Consider the following 23,767-nt stretch of genomic DNA (forward strand, 5'->3'; position numbering starts at 1 on the left):
TGTTGGGCCCACCAACTGTTCCTGTCGGGAGAGAGAGAGAGAGAGAGAGAGAGAGAGAGAGAGAGGGTATATGACTTAAAGTGATTAGTCATCATGAATCTTCATTAATTTCACCAAAAAGACACACATTGGGGGTGCTCTACTTGTGCCTCCTTTGTAAGTGATCAGATCTCTGTCAATCCCAACTGTCAAATGCTGTTGAGAATGCTTTGGTCACACGATCCATGGATCCTCCCCTACCGTTGAGCAAAGAAATAAAGCTAAACTATTGATTTTTGTAGTGGTTTATCTTAAGGTTGATCAATGATGTTCTGCAAGATCAGCTGTCTTGATTTCCGATTTACACCCCTTGTGGGAACCAAAAATTTATTGTAACCATTGATCTCCACTGTGTGACTTTCCTGGTATTGCTAGCAAGCCGTAAATTTATGGGAAATGAAATCTGCGGCAAAGTGTTTTGATAAACATGCGCTCCACTTGTCTGTCGTGTAGTATTTAAAGATATGTCAGAGGATATTTCTGTGGAGCCCATGTTTATCAAAACACTTTGGCGCAGATATCTTTTCCCTAAATTTAATGGGACTTTAGCATATCTATTTGATATGTTGTCCTATTTCTTTTACATGCATGGGAGTGCCTAGTAGTTAGGGTGGCCACACTAGACCTCTTCTAAGCAGTTACTCAAGTAGGCAGAATACCAGCTGACTCATCCGTACATCACATGGATGATAACAGCGACGACTCTTCTTTTGCATTTCACCTAAGGCCATTCAAAGACCCAACCCCTACTTAGCTTAATTATGTTAGAAACAATGAAGTTTACACAAACCCACTCTTCATCCCTATATATAAATCCATATCCCAAACCATGCATGAAGAAACAAAGCTCTCAACCTCACCCAACCTAACCAAAAGTTACCACCCCCTTTGTTGTTGGAGTTTTCCCCTCTCCTCTTTGATGGCATCCCCTCTTGTCTTCTCCGTAACAAGGCGTGAACCAGTGTTGGTTCCACCTGCAAAGTCCACACCCCATGAATTCAAGCCTCTTTCAGATATTGATGACCAGGAGGGATTGAGGTTCCAAATTAGGTCCATACATTTCTACCGTAATATTGCGATGAAAGGGAGAGACCCAGTTAGGGTGTTGAAAGATGCGGTGGCGAAGGCCCTGGTTTTCTACTACCCGTTGGCTGGTAGACTTAGGGAAGGTCCGGGTAGGAAGATAATAGTCGAGTGCAATGGGGAGGGTATCATGTTCATAGAGGCTGATGCAGATGTGAGGCTCGAGCAATTCGGTGAATCCTTAAAACCACCATTTCCTTGCTTTGATGAGCTTCTCTATGATGTTCCTGGCTCCGGAGGGATCCTCCATTGCCCCTTGCTCTTGATGCAGGTGATCCTTATTAACCCATCATTTTCTTTAGGAAAAATGTTATCAGCACAACTATAGTTTGATATTTTCAGTAACCCATCTTGTCTTTTAGTATTTAAAGAGATGCCAAAAGGTTATTACATTTCCTAAAAAGGTCTCATGAGCCAAATAAAGTAGAAAGGACAGCTGGGTTTGTGCAAATACCAAAATATGTTTATGCTGATAACATTTCCCTTTTCTTTATCAACTTTATTTTTTTAGTTGTTTCTCAAAAACTCCTCAGAAAATATTTATTAAGCCTAGCTTCTAATTAATTTATTAGAGATAGGGTGTGATTGTGAAGGGATACAAATCATTCAAATTTCAATGAGTGAGACATAAGTTATGGGTCCGTTAGAGTGTCCCAGGTGCGGCATAGGCCCAACTGAAATCTTGTTGGCCCATGTTCAACTCGATAGTGGCAAATTATGGAAAATAGGCTCCATGTTTTCGTATGAATATGCTAAACAATAGGGGCTTTTTTGCTATATTACACAAAAGCAGCCACTTCATGGGGATTTCCAAGGAAAATGGTTGGTATCCATTACTATGCGCTCCACTTGTTTGTCGTGTAGTGTGGACCCCGATCCGGGAGAGAGATGTGAGGGACGGGCCCCCAGCGGCCTCTTGGATCATCCACGCGTAAAGGAGAGCTCTACCAAGGAACTCTCGAAACAGGTGCCACCCTCATAGCATAGCACGAGTGACGATATAAAAGAGATACCTTTCGATTCGGGAACAAGTCCGGATTCAAAACGTACCTAAACAAACTTAGAGTCGCCATCCATGGTATACGACCATGGATCCTTAAACAAATATGCTCTGTCTACTGTAAGCCCAATGGTTCCCACCTTGGCAATTCCCATCTTATTTTGATGATTCCAATACACAAGTGATTTAAGATCACTAATGTGTTTGAATGTCTAAGTTGTAGATCATATTGGTGTTAAGACAAGATTGCTTGGATTGAGGCCAAGAAGCTCTCATTGAACCATATTCGGAAGGCCAAAGACATCGAAGATCCAAGACGAATGAAGACTTGAAGAATCAATTGAAGATCGAAGTCATTGTAGAATGTATACGATCCAATCTTAGTTTAGATTCTAAGAGGCATAAAAAATGTAATCTAACACACCCTAAATGTATAAGAGATTGTCTTTGTGGTGTTCCAACACTTTGGAACCCTCATAACAATCCCAACTTGGTGTAAAGTTGGAAGCCCAGAAACAAGAATTGAAAATCTGCTTGATATAGGCTTCTCGGAACTGCGAGAGAATTCTCGGAGCTCCGAGCTCGGAACTCCGAGAAATCCTCGGAGCTTCGAGAAATGGTCCAGTAGAAATTTTCCAACTTCTGTTTGTATTCCCGGAACTTCGAGATAAATTCTCGGAACTCCGAGAAATATTCTCGGAACTCCGAGAACACTATAACGGGAAGAATTTTGACCGTTGGGAACTTTGCCAGATTTACGACAATGCCCCTCAAACGGTCATATTGGGTTTTCCTATATATATGGGTATTCTAATCTTCCCAATGATCAATCCTAACACTCTAAAACTTCATTTGAACATTCAAAGAGTGATCAAAGCTTGTTTATGCTTCTCATCCTCTAAGATTAGGATTTGGATCATTAGGCTCAATTTGTACATCTTCTACAAAACTTGTAAACCCTTGTGAGGGATTTTTGTTCTTTCTTTCTCATCAAGAACTTGTATTGGGCGAGTGTTCGGAGAAGCCGAGCCCACTCTCCGTGGTAAAGATTGCCACCAAGGTTAAAGGCGATCGGAATTGTAATCGGCATTGATCTTCGCCGAAGTTAAGAAGATCCAATAGTGAAGCCATCAACGGGTTTGGTTGGTGGAGTAGAGTAGGCCTCGCATTTTGAGGACCGAACCACTTTAAATCTCGGGTGCACTCTCTCTTAAACTCTTGCTTTTTAATTGCATTGCACTTAGGATTTAACTCATGCGCTTAATTTCCATTGTTGATCTCTTAATCTTCTAAATTGGATTTGAGTTTTCAAAAGGTTAAAACTTGTTAGCAACCTAATTTTTTACCTCCTCATTAGTTGCCAATTCGGGACCACCCTTGGATTTTCACTTGGTATCAGAGCCTTGGCTCTTAAAAGATTTTCTTTTCTTAAAATCTTTGGTAAATTTTTCTTTAAAATTTTAACAAGGGAAAGATCATAAACTTTCTATTTGTGAAATGGCAAATATAAATAGAACCGGACTTCCGGAAGGCCATTCCACAACTAGACCTCCTTTCTTTAATGGGTCCAACTATGGACATTGGAAGACAAGGATGTGCATCTATCTTCTTTCGATAGATGTGGAACTTTGGCATATTGTTGAAAATGGATACATTTTGCCTTCCAAGCCATTTGAAGAATGGAATGTTGAAGAGAAAATACATGCAAATTTAAATTACAAAGCTATAAACTCTTTGTTTTGCGCCTTATCGACAGAGGAGTTTAATAGAGTAGCTCTTTTTGATTCCGCCAAGCTTATTTGGGATACACTTGCCGTTACCCATGAGGGAACATCACAGGTCAAAGATTCTAAAATAAACTTGTTAAAGAGCAAATATGAATGTTTAGAATGGGTTAAAATGAAAGTATTTTCGATATGTATACCCGATTTTCTAAAATTTCTAATGAATTAGCTAATCTTGATAAATCTTATCCTACTTATGAGCTTGTGAGTAAGTTGCTTAGGTTACTTCCTCCTTATTGGGATCCAAAAGTCACCGCCATACAAGAATCCAAGAATCTCAAGACACTAACTATGGAAGAGCTTGTAGGATCTCTTATCACCCATGAGATGCTCCTCACTAGCCGACAAGAGGAGAAGAAGCCAAAAGAAAAAGAAAAAGAGAGTAGATCCTTAGCACTCAAGGTGAAAGCAGACTCATCATCCTCAAGTGAGGCAGATAGTGATGAAGAAGAAGCTTTAAGAAAATTTAAAAGCTTATGGAGAAAAAAGCATAAAAATGATAAAAAGAAGAAGAAAGAAGAAAATGAAGTTGAAGGAGGATTAAGATGTTACAATTGCAAGAAGATTGGACACAAAAGACCGGATTGTCCACTTCTCAAATCATATTCCTCAAAGTACAAGGGAAAGAAGGATTGGAAGAAGAACAAGGCTCTTGCCGCCGGTTGGGATGCTACTAGCACCTCGGGCAAAAGTTCAAGCGAAGAGGAAGATAAAAAAGATGATCTTTGCCTCATGGCATTCACCCATGAAGAAGAGGTAAATTCTAACCCCTCTTGTAATTCATCAAGTAGTGATAGTGAAAAAATATCTTATGATGAATTGTGCACAACCTTGCATTCTCAAATTTCAAAAAATAAAGTTCAAAAGAAATCTATTTCTAAATTAGAAAATGAACTTGATGTTTTAATAAATGAATCTTCTTCTTCCATATCTCAAGCTAAAGTAAATATTGTAAATTTTAAACTTGAGATTGAAACCCTTAAGGGTATTTTGGATAAGAAAACTTGCCAATTAGCACAAATTCAAAATGTGGTAAGCTCCTCCAAATCTTATGAAGATGAATTTAATAATTCTTTAAATCAATTAACACATCTTCATAATGAAAATGAAAGGTTAAGATTATGTCTCCATGGATTCCTAAATGGCGACAAAATTATTGACATAATCTTGAAGAAGACTAGTCATAGACCTAATCATGCATTTCATGATAGGACTAGTCTATCTAACCCTCATGTTAGATGCCATTATTGTGGAATTAATGGTCATTACCAATTCCAATGTGCATCTAAGATTAGGATTGTGTTGGAACCAAGAAATCTTGAGTTTCCAAAGCCCCCATATGATTCTCTTCATATGTTCTTAGTTTAGGGGCTTTTGCTTTAAATTGAATATCTTTTTATAGTTATTTAAAATCCCCTCTTGTATTGAATTTGTTTTTCAAATAGGGGAGTTCTATGTTTGTCTTTTTCCTTGAAAAATGGGGAGCTTGAAAGTTGAAAATTTTATCCCTTTGTTTTTCTTTTACCCCATCTTTTTGATAGATGCCAAAGGGGGAGAGAAATCTAGTATAAGGACATATATGCATGCTTTTATTGAAAATCTCTTGTGCTTGTCATCATAAAAAAGAGGGAGATTGTAAGCCCAATGGTTCCCACCTTGGCAATTCCCATCTTATTTTGATGATTCCAATACACAAGTGATTTAAGATCACTAATGTGTTTAAATGTCTAAGTTGTAGATCATATTGGTGTTAAGACAAGATTGTTTGGATTGAGGCCAAGAAGCTCTCATTGAACCATATTCGGAAGGCCAAAGACATCGAAGATCCAAGACGAATGAAGACTTGAAGAATCAATTGAAGATCGAAGTCATTATAGAATGTATACGGTCCAATCTTAGTTTAGATTCTAGGAGGCATAAAAAATGTAATCTAACACACCCTAAATGTATAAGAGATGTCTTTGTGGTGTTCCAACACTTTGGAACCCTCATAACAATCCCAACTTGGTATAAAGTTGGAAGCCTAGAAACAAGAATTGAAAATCTGCTTGACATAGGCTTCTCTGAACCCCGAGAGAATTCTCGGAGCTCCGAGCTCGGAACTCCGAGAAATACTCGGAGCTACGAGAAATGGTCCAATAGAAAATTTCCAACTTCTGTTTGTATTCCCGGAACTCCGAGATAAATTCTCGGAACTCCGAGAACACTAAAACGGGAAGAATTTTGACCGTTGGGAACTTTGCCAGATTTACGACAATGCCCTCTCAAACGGTCATATTGGGTTTTCCTATATATATATATATATGGGTATTCTAATCTTCCCAATGATCAATCCTAACACTCTAAAACTTCATTTGAACATCCAAAGAGTGATCAAAGCTTGTTTATGCCTCTCATCCTCTAAGATTAGGATTTGGATCATTAGCCTCAATTTGTACATCTTCTACAAAACTTGTAAACCCTTGTGAGGGATTTTTGTTCTTTCTTTCTCATCAAGAACTTGTATTGGGCGAGTGTTCGGAGAAGCCGAGCCCACTCTTCGTGGTGAAGATTGCCACAAGGTTAAAGGCGATCGGAATTGTAATCGGCATTGATCTTCGCCGAAGTTAAGAAGATCCAATAGTGAAGCCATCAACGGGTTTGGTTGGTGGAGTGGAGTAGGCCTCGCGTTTTGAGGACCGAACCACTTTAAATCTCGGGTGCACTCTCTCTTAAACCCTTGCTTTTTAATTGCATTGCACTTAGGATTTAACTCGTGCGCTTAATTTTCATTGTTGATTTCTTAATCTTCTAAATTGGATTTGAGTTTTCAAAAGGTTAAAACTTGTTAGCAACCTAATTTTTTACCTCCTCATTAGGTGCCAATTCGGGACCACCCTTGGATTTTCATATACCATAGATAACCAGAAATGAATGAGTTCGTGCCTGATTACGAATGGAGAAGGTCCGAAGAGCACCTCCAATTCGTCCGAGTGCAAGCACTTGGTCTCTTATGCCATTTATTATTAGATCCAAAGAATTTTGGGTAAAATCGTATGAAATGAGAACAAATATCCCCGAGTGAACGTCTACCTAATCATGCATGACTCGGGGATGAAATAATAAGCATACATAAAGTAAGATAAAAGATGTGTCACCTAATGACAACTAGGTTGTGAGTGACATGCCTAAATGGTGTCTAAGTTCTAGTGGACATACACATGCAAGCTACAGCTAAAGGTATAGGATCAATACAAGAAAGTAAGAAAACACGTCAAAACATACAATAACAACACAACAAATCCTAAGACTCTAAACGATTTGAGCCGAGTCTTCAGATGATCTGATGTTCATCTAAAGAAGGCTACGTATCCCCGCCTCCACAAGAATTGGAGTCACGTAGTTCTTCGCGCCTATTCTAAACTATGATGCCTAAGACGCCTAGACCTCTATCCTAGACTCGATCTAAAAGACCATACTACTTATTAAAGCTTCTTGAGCGATTATTTAAATTCCAGTGAATTGTAGATTTTAGGACACCCTATATACCCTAACTAAATGCAGATTAGCCCTAAGCTAATACAGGTGGTTCCTACAACCTATGTGTAACTAGGCTGTGTTTCCTAAGGAAAACAAAGGGTGGACTAACGTACCCTATTCTAGTCATCAATCGGCGATATGGATCGCCAACTGACCGGACGAAGGCGTTCCTATAACTTTAGGACAGACCCCTAACTCTAAAACAAGCATACAACAAACAACAATCAAACACCATATCAAAAGGAAACTCCTAACTCTAGAGGAAGATCTTTTGAAAACAAGGTTTTAAAGGTTTTTTGAAGAAGGTTTAAAACATTATTTACAAAAAAGTTTGGCTAGATTTGGGATATGGATCCCAAGCTGCACTACGTACCTCGTGGAAGAGGATCAAGCCAAGATAAAGATGCTAAACAAGTAAACAGATGTGATTCACAAAACAAGTAAACTAGCGTGCTCACAAACAGGTACACCAACGTGGTCACAAACAAGTAAAGTAGCATTAGACACACTCACACACATACACACAGACACGCGCACTAGCCACACACTCATGCACTTATAGTCACACACACACATACAAACACATATTCACACATTCATACGCCCACACACAACTATAACGGGAACAGGTTCGACTTTGTGATACCAAAGCTGACAATTGAAGTGTTTAAAGCAATGATAATTAAATCAGTTTTATACAATCAAAGCAAGCAATTGAATTCAACTAGCTGGAATAAAGAAATAGAAAATGTTACTGAATGAAAGATAATAATGGTAATGGTAGTGAGGGTCAGAAATTCAATGTCAACCTATTTCAATAGCCATAACATCTCCAGTTCAATTTATAGTACCAAATGATCCACAATATTATTACCATTTAGACATGGATGCATAGAGAATTCAAACAAAAGGGTAACACACAGGTTCTGAACCCCTATATGAGTTAAATATTGTTAATAAAAATGGAAAAGAATTATTAACAAGAACAATACTTTTAATTATGGCACAAACTAATTAGCCCTTCTTAGAAGATCCAACCATAGAAGGTCATCACCCCTTCTATAACAATGCACTGATAATGAGAGAAATTCAGCTATAAATGGAACACACCTACTGATGTTAATCCTATTATGATGGCATGGCAAGATATGTAGCAAATTCCATGAATAAACAGACCATAAAAGGGATATAAAAAGAGACACATATTTGAACCAGTAAGACACTGCCATTCTTTATGGTTCAGATATTTCTTGTTTGTGCTCCTTATTGTAAGATGGATTCCTGATGCCTTTACCCAAGTATTTTTCAAAATTAAATGAGGCAAGATACCTAAGAATTTCAATAAATCCATGTCTTACAAGAAAACTCCGTACACAAAATCATGCCTGCCTCCCTAAGAACTTTGGGGAGAAGATCTTGGGGAGATCTTTTTGCCCTTATTCCAAACCCCCCCAATATTTGCAAGACAAACCAAACAATGTTACTTCCACCCTTAATCTCCCCGTTGACTGATCTGTTTTAGATCTCCCCTTTAAACTCCCCTTTGACCGCTGGGATATAAATCTCCCAACGAATTACCGGCATCCAAACAGAGCCATAGTGAATTTCTTCTCAGAATACCAAAAAATGTCTACAGGTGGGAGTTCCAACCCCAAGCCAGCGGAAAAGATTGAGACTTTTAATGGGGAGAGTACTGCTGCATTGAAGAGGAGAGGAAAGGAATAGGGGTGGCAAAATTGGCCGAACCGAAACCGAGCCGAAACCGAACCGAAAATTCGGTTTCGGTTTGGTTAAACCAAACCGATTCAACTAACACGGCATATCCAAACCGTTTAAGTAAAGAGTAAAAATAAACTTTCTAGAAATCACAGTCCTAAAATAAAAAGACTGCATGAGTCGGTGGTGATTAGTTCACACCACCTATATTATTCAATAGAGTCGTACAAACTAGAGGGCTGCTGACATGAGAAAAGCCATTTGCTGTAGGTGTACTAGTGAAGGAAGGTCCCTTTAATGCATCAATACCAGGACCAGCACTACTCATATGCTGTTGTCTACATTTAATGCTCCAACAACAACAGGAAGACCAATTCTTTTCACAAGAGAAGGACTTGGCAGTGGAGAAATGTGATCATTCACTAAGCTGGACAAAACCACTTCACCCAAATTCTAGGTGGTATTGGGGACAAAAGCGGTTTCAGCACCAAGTGAGGAGGCAAGTGGTTTTCATGCAGATCTTTCACTTTAAAGGGCAATTTCAACACCAAGTGAGTTGGGTTTATCTTCTGAAAGGGGTTTTACAATGGTGTTTGCAGCCATGAGATTCCAAACCCGTTCTTCATATCCAATGAAGATCTCCTCTTCATTAGCAATGTGTGCTACGTGTTTGCCAAGAGAGCCACATGTGCGGGGAGTGTTAAAGTATAAAAGATAAAGGACACCTTTCTCTAACAGCTTTCCCAATCTCCATCCCAGTCAATTTCAAGCCAATCAAATGAATCTAGCACCTCTTCCAAAACGAAGAAAAGCAAGAAGAAGGCAAAATCCACTTTTCAAAAGCACATTGCTAATGAAGAGGAGATGCACATATACTGTTCTTGAAGTGAATAAAATTTAGTGTCATTCACGTTCTTTTGCAGAGAGAGATAGCTTTAACGTTTTTTTATTTTTGAGAGTGCTTGCAAGTAAGGGTGTCAATTTTAGCTCGGGCTCGGAAGCTCGCTGGAGCTCGGCTCGAATCCTTAACAAGCCGAGCCGAGCCGGCTTGTCAGGCTCGTTAAGCTTAACGAGCCGAGCCCAATTTAGGCCAGGCTCGGCTCGTTAAGGCTCGTTATGAATTTAATATTTATATATATATATATATATATATATATATATATATATTATATTAATATATACACTAAAAGGGTTATCCAAGGAGTGAAAGGGGGAGGCAAAATATTTCACTTCATTTTTGGAACCCCATTTGTTACTTGGACCACGCCCCATAGTGTAAAAAAAGTAGTCAAATTACACTAGATAGGGCTGTCCAGGGAAGATGAGGGGTGTGAACTTAATATAACCCGAGCTCGGTAAGGCTCGCGAGCCTGGCCGTGCCTGACCGAGCCGAGCCGAGCCTGGTTCGAGCCCGAGCCGAGCTTTTGAGCTTAACGAGCCGAGCCGAGCCTGGCCAAGCTCGGCTCGGCTCGGGTCGTTTACACCCCTACTTGCAAGCTTTGTATTTCAAGGCTTATTCATCTCTCCCTTATTAAATCCAATAGTGAATTTCTTCTTAGAATACCAAAAAAAAGTCTACAGTTGGGAGTTCCAACCCCAAGCCAGCGGACAAGATAGAGACTTTTAATGGGGAGAGTATTGCTGCATTGAAGAGGGAAGGAAAGGAATAGGGGTGTTAAAATTGGCCGAACCGGAACCGAGCCGAAACCGAACCAAAAATTCGGTTTCGGTTTGGTTAAACCAAACCGATTCAAATTTCGGTTCGGTTCGGTTTGGGGATCAAACCGAACCGAAACCGAATATTTCAATGATTTGGCGGAACCAAACCGAAAATTCTGTTTCGGTTCGGTAAAACGGTTCGGTTTGGTTTGGGGGTCGAACTGAACCGAAACCGAACCATTGCAACTACTATATATATATGAGAAATTTGTTGGTGCGCTTAAGCGCACCATTTTTTTGGTGCGCTTAAGTTGTTATAACGCCTCCCATTCGTTTAAATGTTTGGGTCCCGCTAAAGCGCACCAATGGGAGGCGTTATAACAACTTAAGCGCACCAAAAAAATGGTGCGCTTAAGTGCACCAACACTTCTTTCTCTCTCTCTCTCTCTCTCTCTCTCTCTCTCTATATATATATATATATATATATATATATATATATATACGTGAAGCTGCAGGTTGTACCTGGGCACTCCAGCTTACCCTCAATCAACCTGAACCCGATCCGAGTTCAACCCGACCCAACTCAAGTTTTTAAGCATAGTAGAAAAAAAATATGATTAAAAATGTAGTGTTTTACTCAGGTTGGATTGCCCAAGCCCTCAACCTGAGCCCGATACGAACTCAACCTGGGTTTGGAAAACTCAAGCCGAACCTGAACCCGACACGAATTTTACCAAACCCAACCCAACTTTTGTCGGGTTGCACCCGACCCGAGTTGCACCCCTACTAAAAGTGTACTCTATGTCGCACGCACACATAGGCCCTGTTTGGGTACATCTCAACATTTAATCGAGGTACATTAAGCAAGTTGATTAAGTGAGGTAACCTAGTTGGATTAAGCAAGTTGATTAGAAGAGGTAACCCAAAGAGAATAGTAAAGTAAATTGGATTAGGTAATCCAAAGAGATTAGGAAAGTAGATTGGATTAGGATTATTTCCTGTCAAATTTATCTTGATAGAGAGAAATGTGTTTGAAACAAGGTAAAACTGCCCACAGGGGCATATTGGTCTTTTGCACTTGTATGATGACACATTCCAATCAGCTCTATTTTTTATCCACTCTATGGAAATTTCAGAATTTTTAGGTAATTTCTGAGTCCTTTTTCCGATTTTTATTTGTCAATGGCCCCCCTTTTTAGCTTTTCTTTTCTATAGTGAGGAGTTTGTATTGTTGAGCAAAATATATGGAGCAGGAGTGGCGAACGGGTTGGCTCGGTTTCTACAGAAGTTTATCAACTGGGTACCCTGGTTTTAACATACCTATTGGTGGTCCAATTCATGAGACGACCTGCCCAGAGATCATATATAGTGAGCTTGGTACTCACCCTAGAGGCCCACAAATACGTTCTATAATCTATTCAGAACATATTTTTGGCCATTTTCTGTTTATTTGATCATTTTTTACTACATTTTTCTCAATCAATACTACATTTAACCCGAATTTTTTCCTTCAAGTATCGAATACACTTGAGCTTTTTAAACATATCTTATTATCATGTCTTTTTACAAGTTATTACAACAGGCAAACATTTATCAAACATTTATCAGAAATAGTTACAAATTACACTAGACAAGATCTTCAATGTGAATAACATATGAGTCCCTTCACCCAACAAATATAGAGGGGAAGTTCTTTACGAAGTCTCCTGCTGAATCCGCCAAACCCGAAGGCTTTTCCTTAAAACCATGGCCTTCGCTTTCCTCGTGAATGGTTTCAAGCCTCTTTTCCAAACTCAGCCTTCTTTCAATTGTAATGATACGCGGTGGTGCGGTCTCTAGAGTCTGCCTAGTTGTGCTTAAGGATTTGGAGGACATCTGGTCTTGATATATGAGCTTTTGTTTATAGTAATTCTCTTGTTGTTGTAGTGCAAAGAGAAGGAGAGAGGAGATTTATAAGGAAGACAAGAAATGTTGTATTGCTAGAAGGGGATGCTTGTAGCCTAGGATAGTAGCCCACTTGGTCTCGTTTATCTCTCTTTGAATCGTATCTTTGATTTGATTCTCTTCTTTGCTTAAGCATTTAGCTATAAACAAAGCCACACCTCTATGGTAAAAAAAACATGACAAAAATGCCCTGCCATGTTTTCTTAAAAGGGATAGAGTCTTGGTTGAAGGATTAGATATAAATATTTCTTACCTTCCCCTCAATTTGATCAAGTAATCGTTATGTTTTATATTGGAGAATTTGAATGAGCATCTAAAAAGGCATGGGAGCCACATGACACTATCCTTTACCCATATTTTGATAGAAGGAATCCTTCTTTTGTTAAGTTGGATGATAATGGAGAATTTTGATTCTTCTACTCACAAAGGACTAAGTTGATAAGACTCTGACCTTACACAACATGCGCGGTTTCTCTCGCTATTGAAGCAGCGTCATCACAGTCATATGAGGCCTGTTATAGATGTGTCACTTTAAAAAAGTTTGTCACAAATGGCCTAATGGCCTCAAAATTTCTCAAGGGGATGGTAGTTCGAATCCACTAAGATCCTCAACTTTGCAATCTATTTTTTTTCAACACAAATGCGCGAGTACAAAAAGATTTAGGGGTGTTTACATATGAATTTATAAGTAGTACACATAAAGAAGTGTTGGCGTATTTGCATGGTCTAATGAAGATTGTAGGGGTGTTGATGCCAAGCGTCGACATGCAAAAGGGAGGATTAGAGATAGGGTATAGATCTCCCAATTGAATCTCAGTGTTCTCTCGGGAGAGTGTGGATTTTCAGTCTTCATAACTTATTGTCCTCAATGCATATGCCATGAGATTGATAAAGATACCCATTTGAAAAGTAACTATTTTTATATAAAATAATATTTACATAATAATTTAGAAAACGATACATGTCTGGTGATTGTCATGTGATGATCTTCACCAATGGTCACAATCAGAGCATCACGGATCTCTGATCGAGGGCTAACGACCACATGATCTAACATCTAAATGATTCATTTATTGGTACCCATCGTCTGTAGGTCATGGCCCAAACGTCTGAAGAAGATGATCAAATCCAGCCGATCTATTTGGCTTAAACTTGAGGTTGACTTAAACAACACAAAGTATTGAAAATATTATTGCAGGATGTATCATGCAATGAGATCCAAGTCATTAATTTTTGTGTTCCCACCTTGGTAGGCCATTGGCCAAAAATTTTATCAAGAAAATGACCCGAACCCCCAACCGTACCGGTCGTAGATAGGACGTGGCCGAAAAGTTTCTCAAGAAGATTATCCTAGCCTGGTGTAAAAGGACTGGCCCAGAGAGGTTCAAAACATTACTAAACACCTCAAACGGTCTGGAATATTACTATGAAATGGATCATATAGTGGCCTCACTTATTTTGATGATCCAATCTATCCATTTAGTTCTCCCCATTGTAGATATGCCATGACCCAAAAATGTTCTTGAGAAATTAAATGGCCTTAGCACTCTGATCTACATGTTGTAAAATATGCTAGTCAAAAAAGTTATATCCCTTACTATAGGGGTCAATGGAACCCTGGAAATTGAATATTCCCCTTAGTTTACGTTATAACAATTGAAATTAATTCGAGGGTAAATCAATTTGGAGTCATTACACTACTCTAAAATGTTTTGCCCCTACCATTTACCAAAACCTAAGGATAAATATAGAGAAGATTCTTAGGATTAAAAAGTAATAAAAATGATTCTTAGAAGTATGTGCCTAGCCATTTTGATCATATAATTGTTACAATAGAGGAATCCACTTTATCTTTACGCTCTATTCAACTTTTTTTTAGGGGTCGTACAAATTGAGGGAATGATGTGTCAAAAAAGAAGAAGAGAAGAATATGTTTAGTTGTTTGAGGAAAAGGAAAGGAAAAGAAATCCTTATTCTTCTACACCTTGAGGAATTTTCTCACTTTGGGAGGTTTCATTAGGACCAAGGATTGGTGAGTCAAATGTAATGCACTCTTGGGTTTGGAAAGTTGGGTTTCTAGTTGGAGGTTTTGGCAAATTTTCCATTTCTCTAGCCGGGCTTAAGATTTGATCAACTTTCTCATAATCACTAGGGTGTTCCATCTCAAATATGGTAAGGGTGGGGCTTAGATTGGGTCAACTTGCACATAATCACTAGGGTCTTCCATCTCGTTTATGGTGAGGGTCCTAGCTCGAGACTAGTAATTGGAAAAATTGCAAATGGGGGACACCAAAATATGAGAATTGCCAATGGGGGACATTGTTTTGAAAAATTATAGATGGAAGTCGAAAACGGAATTTGCGAGAAAACCTGACCAAAATGCCCCTATTGGTTATCAAGTCTAAAAAGGGGTTATCAAGTTCAAAAAGGGGTTATCAACTGGTTAACAGGTCTAAATATAATTTAACAACTCTAATCTAAACAGGTTTATCAAATCTCATCCGGGGATATCAAGTTCTCAGCAGGGTTATTGAGTCTCCTAAGAGGTTATCAAGTACGAAAACAGGGACTAACAAGTTCATAAGACTTGATAACCCATGTTTAGACTTGATAAAATAATATATCCATATCCATTAAAATCAGCCTTAAAATCTTCACAAAACAAAACGCCATAATCTCTTCCCCTTCACAACATCTTACCTCTTCAAACCCACCAAAAAAGTGGCCACAAGGGGTTTGATTTTTATGCGAGTCTTTCAGGTGCCCAAAGCTAAAACTACCCACATGTACATTCACTTTTCCTTTGTCCTAATTCATCTTATTTTTAATATTTTGCCTCTCTTTTTTTCTTTGTCATTTTATGTGGGATTTGCAAGGGACCGTTGCAAAAGGCATTTTGCCCCAAGCTATTGCATGTGAGAGCAGCCACCTCAGATGAATGAATTGAATAAGACAAAATCTGAGCATGTGTGGCTGCTCGCACATGCAACAGCCCAGGCGTGAAATGTGCGATGGTCCCTAAATATGAAACATACTCTTTTGTTTAACATGGTGGGAGGGGTAATTTTGCCATTTTCATGGAGAAAATGCCAAAAATCAAGAGAAAGACTTCTAGTGTGTTAAGAGGCTAATTGTTCAGTTACACTCTTGGTCCCCAACTCCATTATTCTTTATGGGGACACTTATTTATGAAATATACTCTTTCATGATCGAAAGATATATCTTTTTGGGTGCCATAAACATGATTCGGCCATGTGTACCAAAAATATACCTTTTTGGGGTGAGTTTCCGAAAACAAAGGAAGATAGAAAGATACATAATATTTTAGGATTTGAAGAGATTTTTTAGCTGAGAATTTTCCTTGGATTCTTGTCATTGTCATTGTCATTGTGTTTCACTTTTAAACACAAACTTCCTACGGTTTTACTTGTGAAGATGAAAAGTCTTATAAATGATGTCCCTTTATCATGTAGCAAGAAAATGAATAGCAATGCTGTGACGGTGTGATCTTCACAATGAGATAATGGACTTGATCCTAAAGAGATTAAATCTAAAAGATCACGTCCTTCTAGGTGCAGTTTGTGTCTCGTGGAGATTGTCTGTAGCAGAGAAACGCAAAGTCCCTCTTCTAATGGTCATAGGAAGAACATGGTCGGTGCATGGTTTGGAGTGGTTCTACAGTATTTCTGATGGAAAGGTTTTCAAGTTACATACGTTACATACTCCATGTGCTCGCATCGGAATGTGTAGTGGCTCTTTTGAAGGATGGTTGATAATAGATTTAGATGGTGGAAAATTTCTTTTCAATCCATTCTCAAGAACCCAAATCCCACTTCCGACACTTCACAAGATTCGGTTACTAAAGAACATATCTTTCCAGCAATTATTAACATGACTATTTGTCACGCCCCAAACCCCACCCTGGTCGTAGGACATGACAGCGCCGTACACATCCAAGACGAATCCCACAAATGTACAAGGCTACAAAGCAATAACAGAAATAAAACTGGCATTCATAACTAAAATAGCAAGATCTTAATAACTGCGGACCCATCACAGTCAAATCAATCTCAGCTCTCCCCTGAGTCAAAGTAAAATGAATTAATAAAGTCTTTACATACTATTCAAGTACTCACTTTCTAATAAACTGAAATAACTAAACTAAATCTCTGAGTCCAAATTCAAAGCTAAGCGTCATGTTCCTCGTTATCTTCACGAGGGCCAAGACTTGAAAAATATTAAATAACCACAGTCAGCTGATAAGCTCAGTACATAATAAAGCACTACTCTAAGCATAGTCAAACATGTCAGGATTCAATAGGGTCAGATAGTCAAAGTCAAAACTGAGTTCAAAGGTCTTAACTGATTCATTATGCATAAACAGTTATAAGTGCATGTCAAATATGGTTCTAAATTCCAAATCTTAGTTCGAATCAAAGTCGGAGATTTCAGAGTTCATGTACAGAAGGTTCAGAGTTCAAATACACTTCAGAGTCATTAGCATGGTTCAGAAAACAGGTTATTGCTTATACACCCACAGTCCACAATGTTTGGAATCAGTTCCTGAAGTTCAGATACAACTCGACAGGGCCAAGGTTTTATCCCACTGACGGGCCAGAACTTCCAGCATACTACCCCACGTGGGTCCAGAGTTGCCAACTGTTTTACCCCCATATGGCAGGGTTCAAAAATTATCCAAGCCTCCACATAAGTGTTCAAAATATTCAAGGTTCATATTCAAATGGTTCAGAATATTCAAAGTTCAAACTAATAGTTCACAGGTTCAGAGTTCAAAACAGATGTTCATAACAGTATTTCAGAAAATTTATTTCAAAGGTTCAGAAGAGTAACAGTAGGTGAAACAAAATAGCATAATGGACTCAAAGCTAATTTAGAAGTTCAAAGTATCAATACAAGTTTCTAAAGTCAATACCGATTCAAATGAGAAGGGTTTATAATACCCAAAGTCGTACGTTATTACGTACCTCAAAGAAGTTCTATTCCTTTCTTAATTCGGACTACGATTCAATATCCTGATCTGAACACAACATAAGTGAAGAATAAGGGCCCATTTGAATAAGCTATGAATTTTTGAAGTTTTGAAAAAATTATTGCGTCGGTCGTCCGAGGATCCATCTGTCGCCAAACTTGGTACTCACGGACGTCCGCCCCACGCGCGGACCCAGATTTCTTCTAAACGCGATTTCCACCGTTTTTTGTCACTAAAACGGCTATAACTTCTTCGTTTGGGGTTCAAAACGCACGAGGTCGGATCCGATGGATTCGTATCGACGAGAGGAATACATTAAATCCGATTTCACGCTCCGAATTCATATGCATAATTTAAGAAAGAAATCATCAAAGATTCTACGTCGAATCTCTAAAGTTCTAATTTTTGAATTCAGATTCAAATATATTCATTTTGAGTTCGTTGGAATCGTAATTCAATATCGGATCCAAGAAACTCAAGATCAACCCAAAGATTCTTATTTCTAATTCATATTAATCAAAGATCTTATTTCTTTTCTCTTTTCAAACCCTTGTTTTAGGATTTCTAACTATCCAAATCTTTCATAGTTCATAGATCTTACCTGGACTCGTAGGTTCGACTCCGAAATCGCAATCTCCTCAGTCTTCTCCTTCTCTTTCTCCAATTTCTTTCTCTAGGGATTAAACAAAACGTTTAGGGTTTATTTATCCATAAAAAGATGTATTTATAGGCTTTATTAGGAAGCTCTAATCAAAGTTAATTTCAAACGGACAAAAACGCCCATCTTTTAAAGAGGGGGACGGAAATTTAAGTGGGGGGTATTTTGGGTATTCACATTCTACCCTCCTTACAAAATTTCATCCTCAAAATTTACTTATCACGTACCTGAGTTCTCAAACAGAAATGGATATTTCAATTTCATTTTCTCTTCCAGCTCCCAGGTGGCTTCACGTTCTGAGTGATTCCGCCATTGAACTTTCACATATGAAATAGTACTTCGCCGGGGAACTTGGTCCTTATGATCCACAATATGAATAGGTTGTTCTTCAAATGACAGATCTTCTCTCAGATTCAGAGGTTCTAATTCAATCACATGATTCGGATTCGGTATGCACTTTCGTAACATAGACACATGAAACACATTGTGCACTCCAGACAATGATGGAGGTAAAGCCAATCGATAAGCCACTTTTTCAATCTCTTCTAATATTCCATATGGTCCCACAAATCTTGGGCTGAGTTTTCCTCAAACCCCAAACCCCATCACTCCCTTGGTGAGTGACACTTTCAGAAGTACCTTATCTCCGATCTGAAATTTCAATTCTCTTCGTCTGACATCTGCGAAGCTCTTTTGCCGGCTCTGTGCCGTGCGGAGATGTTCCCTAATCAAATGGATTTTGTCCACTGCTTGCTGAACCAAATCCGGGCCTAAGAGTTTTCTTTCAGCCACATCATCCCAGCATATGGGTGATCTACATCTCCTTCCCTAAAGGGCTTCAAAAGGTGCCATCTTAATACTGGCCTGATAACTTTTATTGTAGAAGAATTCAATCAAGGGAAAATGGTCATCCCAAGATCCTTTCAAATCCATAACACAACCCCTGTGGATATCTTCTAAAATTTGAATAGTTCTTTCAGATTGTCCATCTGTTTCAAGATGGAAAGCTGTACTGAATTTAAGGGAAGATCCCATTGTTGAATGTAAGCTATTCCAAGATTGAGATACAAAACGAGTGTCTCTATCTGATATAATGGTTTTAGGCACATCATGATACTTTATTATCTGATCAACATATAACCGGGCCAACCTTTCAGGTGTCAACCCAGTTTTAATAGTTATGAAATGAGCTGTCTTTATCAATCTGTCCACAATTACCCATGCATAATCATTGCCTGAGGGAGTACGAGGTAGAGCTGACACAAAATCCACTGTAATCTCCTCCCACTTCCATTCTGGGATGGGAAGTGGTTGCAATGTTCCGGGTGGTCTCTGATGTTCTGCCTTAATCACCTGACAAGTCAGGCACTGAGATACATACTGAGCTATTTCTCTTTTCATATTATTCCACCAGAAATTTTCTTTCAAGTCCTTATACATTTTTGTACCTCCAGGGTGTACAAAGTAATGCAAACTGTGCGCTTCCTTCAAAATTTTATTTTTCAAAACAGAGTCATTCGGAACACAAATGCAGTTACCAAACATCAGGGTACCGTCATTGTGAGTTCGGAATTCAGATTCAAATCCTTCTTCTAACTTATTTCTGATTTTACAAAGTTCTGGGTCAGATTCTTAAGCTATTTTGATTCTTCCTTACAATGTGGGCCGTACTTGGAGTGCTGTCATCAGAACCCCAAAGTTTGGACCACGAATTTCTATTTCTGATCTTCGGAGGTCTTCTAAGATATACTTCTGAGAAGTGATCAAAGTTGCCAAATTCACAGACAACTTCTGACTTAGAGCATCAGCTACCAACATTAGCCTTACTAGGGTGATAGCTTATGGTCAAGTCGCAATCCTTCAACAGTTCTAGCCAACGCCTTTGTCTCATGTTCAATTCTTTCTGAGTAAAGATATACTTCAGACTCTTATGATCAGTGAAGATTTCACAAGGTTCTCCATACAGATAATGCCTCCAAATTTTCAAGGCGAACACAACCACTGCCAATTCCAAATCATGACTTGGATAATTTTCTTCATACGGTTTCAACTGGCGTGAAGCATACACAATCACTTTGCCATTCTGCATCAACACACAGCCTAAGCCTTTCTTCGAGGCATCACTGTAAATCACAAATCCCATTCCGCCAACAGGCAAAGTTAGGATGGGAGCAGAAACTAGCCTCTTTTTCAATTCTTGAAAGCTCTTTTCACAGTCTTCAGACCAAACAAATTTTGTCCCTTTCCATGTCAAACAGGTCAACGAGGCAGCCAAACGTGAAAAGTTCTGAACGAAACGGCTGTAGTATCCCGTCAATCCCAGAAAACTACAAATTTCAGGAACATTATTTGGCCTATTCCATAATGTTACTGCCTAATCTTGTTTGGGTCTACTAAGACACCGTCTGTAGAGACCTCATGACCCCAAAAAGAGATTAAGTCAAGCCAGAATTCACATTTCTTCAGTTTTCCATAAAGCTTCTCTTTTCTTAAGGTTTCTAAGACTTCTAGAATATATCAGAATGTCGTCAATGAACACAACCACAAATTGGTCTAATAATGGTTTGAATATCCTATTCATTAGGTCCATAAAAGCTGCCTGGGCATTGGTTAAACCAAATGGCATAACAAGAAACTCATAATGGCTATACCAAGTACGGAAGGCCATTTTTGGAATGTCTTCTGATTTGATTCTCAACTGATGATATTCCGATCGAAAATCGATCTTGGAAAACACACATGCCCCTTACAATTGATCAAACAAATCATCTATCCGTGGAAGCGGATATTTATTCTTTATGGTAACCTTGTTTAACTCCCTGTAATCTATACATAATCTCATACTTTCATCTTTCTTCTTAACAAACAACACTGGTGCTCCCCATGGTGAAACACTGGGTCGCACAAAACCCTTCTCTAAGAGTTCTTCCAACTGATTTTTCAATTCTTTCATTTCTAAAGGTGCCATACGATACGGGGCCTTAGAAATAGGCGCCGTTCCAGGAGCTAGGTCAACAGTAAATTCAACTTCTCTATTCGGAGGTAGACCTGGAAGGTCTTTGGGAAACACATCTGCAAATTTTCTAACTATAGGGACGTTCTCAATCTTCCTATCATTATCATTAACCTCAACTACTGAGGCCAAGAAAGCTTTACAACCTTGTCTAAGGAGTCGACAAACTTGTATAGCAGACAAAACTATAGGAGTCGAGTGAGCTCCACTCCCTTCAAAACAAAACTTCTCTTCTCCCAGAATTTCAAAAGTCACTACTTTCTTATTGCAATCTACTAAAGCATGATGGGTAGATAACCAGTCCATACCCAAAATCACATCGAAATCGGACAACTACAGCAAGATAAGATCTGCTAACAGTTCTCTATTTCCATTTCTGACAGGACACATCTTACTAATTCGGTTAGTCAAAATTTCTTTTCCTACTGGGGTACTAACACACAGATCATAATCAAGAGGTGAAGTAGGTAAACAGTATAGTGTAGCAAAAGCAGATGAAACAAACGAGTGTGTAGCACCAGAGTCAAATAATGCATGACCAAAATAGGATGCTATAGGCAGAGTACCTGATACTATTGTGCCAGCAACCTGAGCGTCTTGATGAGTAAGAGCATAAGCTCGACCCGAAACACGAGGTCTTTCATTTCTTTGTTGCCATTGAGAATTAACAGGTGCAGCTCTACTCTGAATAGTCTGAGTCTGAACTGTCTGAGCTCGAACAGTAGGCGTCCCCTAAACTGATTGGGCATCTCCTGCCAGATGAGGACACTCTGCAATTCTGTAGCCTATTTCGCCACATCGGAAACAAGCCCCAGTATTCCACCTACAAGTCTTAGTATTGTGGTTCATTCCACAACGTTCACATTTAGGGGCAACTGGTCTATTCGATGCTGACTTATTCTGATAGCCCCCACGATTTCCTTGCTTTCCTCTAGGCTCTTTGAAAGAAGGAGGTTTGGGAGCTTGCTGACTCGGGGTTGATCCCCTAGGAGCTTGTCCTTTATTTTCACCTTCTCTATTTCTTTTCTTCTGATTAGCTTGAGCATAGGCTCTAGCTTCCTTATGAACTGCTTCAAGTTTCTTAGCCATTTCCACCAGTTCTTCATATGATTCAGGGGCAGTAGATCCAGCAATCCCCTTCTTCAAATACATAGCCAATCCAAATTCGAATTTATTTCCCTTTGCTTCGTCGTCAGGTACCAAAGAAGGTACAAAACGAGCCAGCCTATTAAATCCCGCTTCATAGTCATCCACGGTCATATCTCCTTGCACCAACTGGGTAAATTCCTAATGCATACGGTACAAAGTAATGCGAGGAAAGAATCTCGCAAGAAACTCGGTGCAAAACGTCGCCCAAGTGAATGGTCCCCAATGGTGCTCATATTTTATTTGGATTCCCTTCCACCAATGAAGGGCTCTCCCTTCCAAAATGTAGGTGGCATATTTCACCCTGTCTTCATTTCTATTACAGTTCATTGCCTCAAAGGCCTTTTCAGCATTCTCTAGCCAAGACTCGGCATCATCTGCCGGAGTCGATTCCTTAAAAACTTTCGGTGAAAGCCTCATAAATTCAGAAATTCCAAATACTTGATGTGGCTGTCTTGCCACTGGTGGTACTTGAACTTGTGGTTGTTGCTGCTGAGGTTGCTGACATTGTTGATGTGCCAATCCAATCATGGCTCTCATGCAATTCCTCATTTCAGTTCTTTCTTGTTCAATATTATCTTGAGGCGGAGGTACCCCAGGATTCTCATTCCGTGCTTGACATCCTTGAACTAGAGGATTCTAAACCACTTGCTCTTCTTGAACACCTTGGTTCTGATTTTTCTGAATCTTTGGCACTCCTTGAGCCACATTCTTATTTCCCTCTATAATGTCATGGAGGGCTCTGGTACGATTGACTCGAGTTCCACGACCACCACGTCCTCCTCAAGTTGTCATAATCCTAAATCCAATCCAATAGAATGCTTGATCAGTAACTATCTAGAATATAGCTACATACATATATTGTATTCATATAATAATACAAAATATTCTCATTTGGAGCCAATATCTATCCATCATATATTCTCATGATTGTTACCCAATCACAAACTCGAATGCTTCTCAAGCGTCCCCAGGTGCATTTGAATTTATAATTAGGATCTGATCGCGCGACTGATTAATTTGTTGTCAGGTATCCCCGATACACACAAACCTATCAAGGACTTCCTAATTGCTCCTTATCTAAATCCCCAATTCTCACAGTCAAAGTTCTTTGTTCAGATATTTCTACCTAGGACCTAAAGCCTAAGCTTTGATACCACTTTTCTGTCACGCCCCAAACCCCACGCTGGGCGTAGGACATGACAGCGTCGTACAC

At 39.1% G+C, this 23,767-nt stretch overlaps 1 protein-coding gene and 1 pseudogene across 1 annotated transcript; one reads left to right on the forward strand and one right to left on the reverse strand.

The window, feature by feature from the left end:
- Nucleotides 1-958: 958 nt before the first annotated feature.
- On the forward strand, nt 959-1,450 carry LOC143863361 (benzyl alcohol O-benzoyltransferase pseudogene; annotated as a pseudogene).
- Nucleotides 1,451-20,196: 18,746 nt separating this feature from the next.
- On the reverse strand, nt 20,197-23,103 carry LOC143863362 (uncharacterized). Its single transcript, XM_077374040.1, has 4 exons — nt 22,855-23,103; nt 22,144-22,692; nt 21,143-21,738; nt 20,197-20,719 (listed from the first exon to the last, which is right to left on the reverse strand). The coding sequence occupies exons 1-4, from the start codon at nt 23,101-23,103 to the stop codon at nt 20,197-20,199; spliced, it is 1,917 nt and encodes a 638-aa protein (XP_077230155.1).
- Nucleotides 23,104-23,767: the final 664 nt, after the last annotated feature.

This window comes from Tasmannia lanceolata, unplaced genomic scaffold (assembly GCF_043159265.1).
Source record: "Tasmannia lanceolata isolate RefF3 unplaced genomic scaffold, GAP_Taslan_0.1 ptg000044l, whole genome shotgun sequence".
Taxonomy (NCBI): domain Eukaryota; kingdom Viridiplantae; phylum Streptophyta; class Magnoliopsida; order Canellales; family Winteraceae; genus Tasmannia; species Tasmannia lanceolata.

Coding starts and splice junctions, on each gene's coding strand:
- LOC143863362 (XM_077374040.1), bottom strand. CDS start 23,103: ATGAGGAATTGCATGAGAGCCATGATTGGATTGGCACATCAACAATGT. Junction 22,693..22,854: donor GTAATAGAAATGAAGACAGG/GTGAAATATGCC, acceptor CGTATGCATTAG/GAATTTACCCAGTTGGTGCA. Junction 20,720..21,142: donor GATGATTTGTTTGATCAATT/GTAAGGGGCATG, acceptor TGAAATTTGTAG/TTTTCTGGGATTGACGGGAT.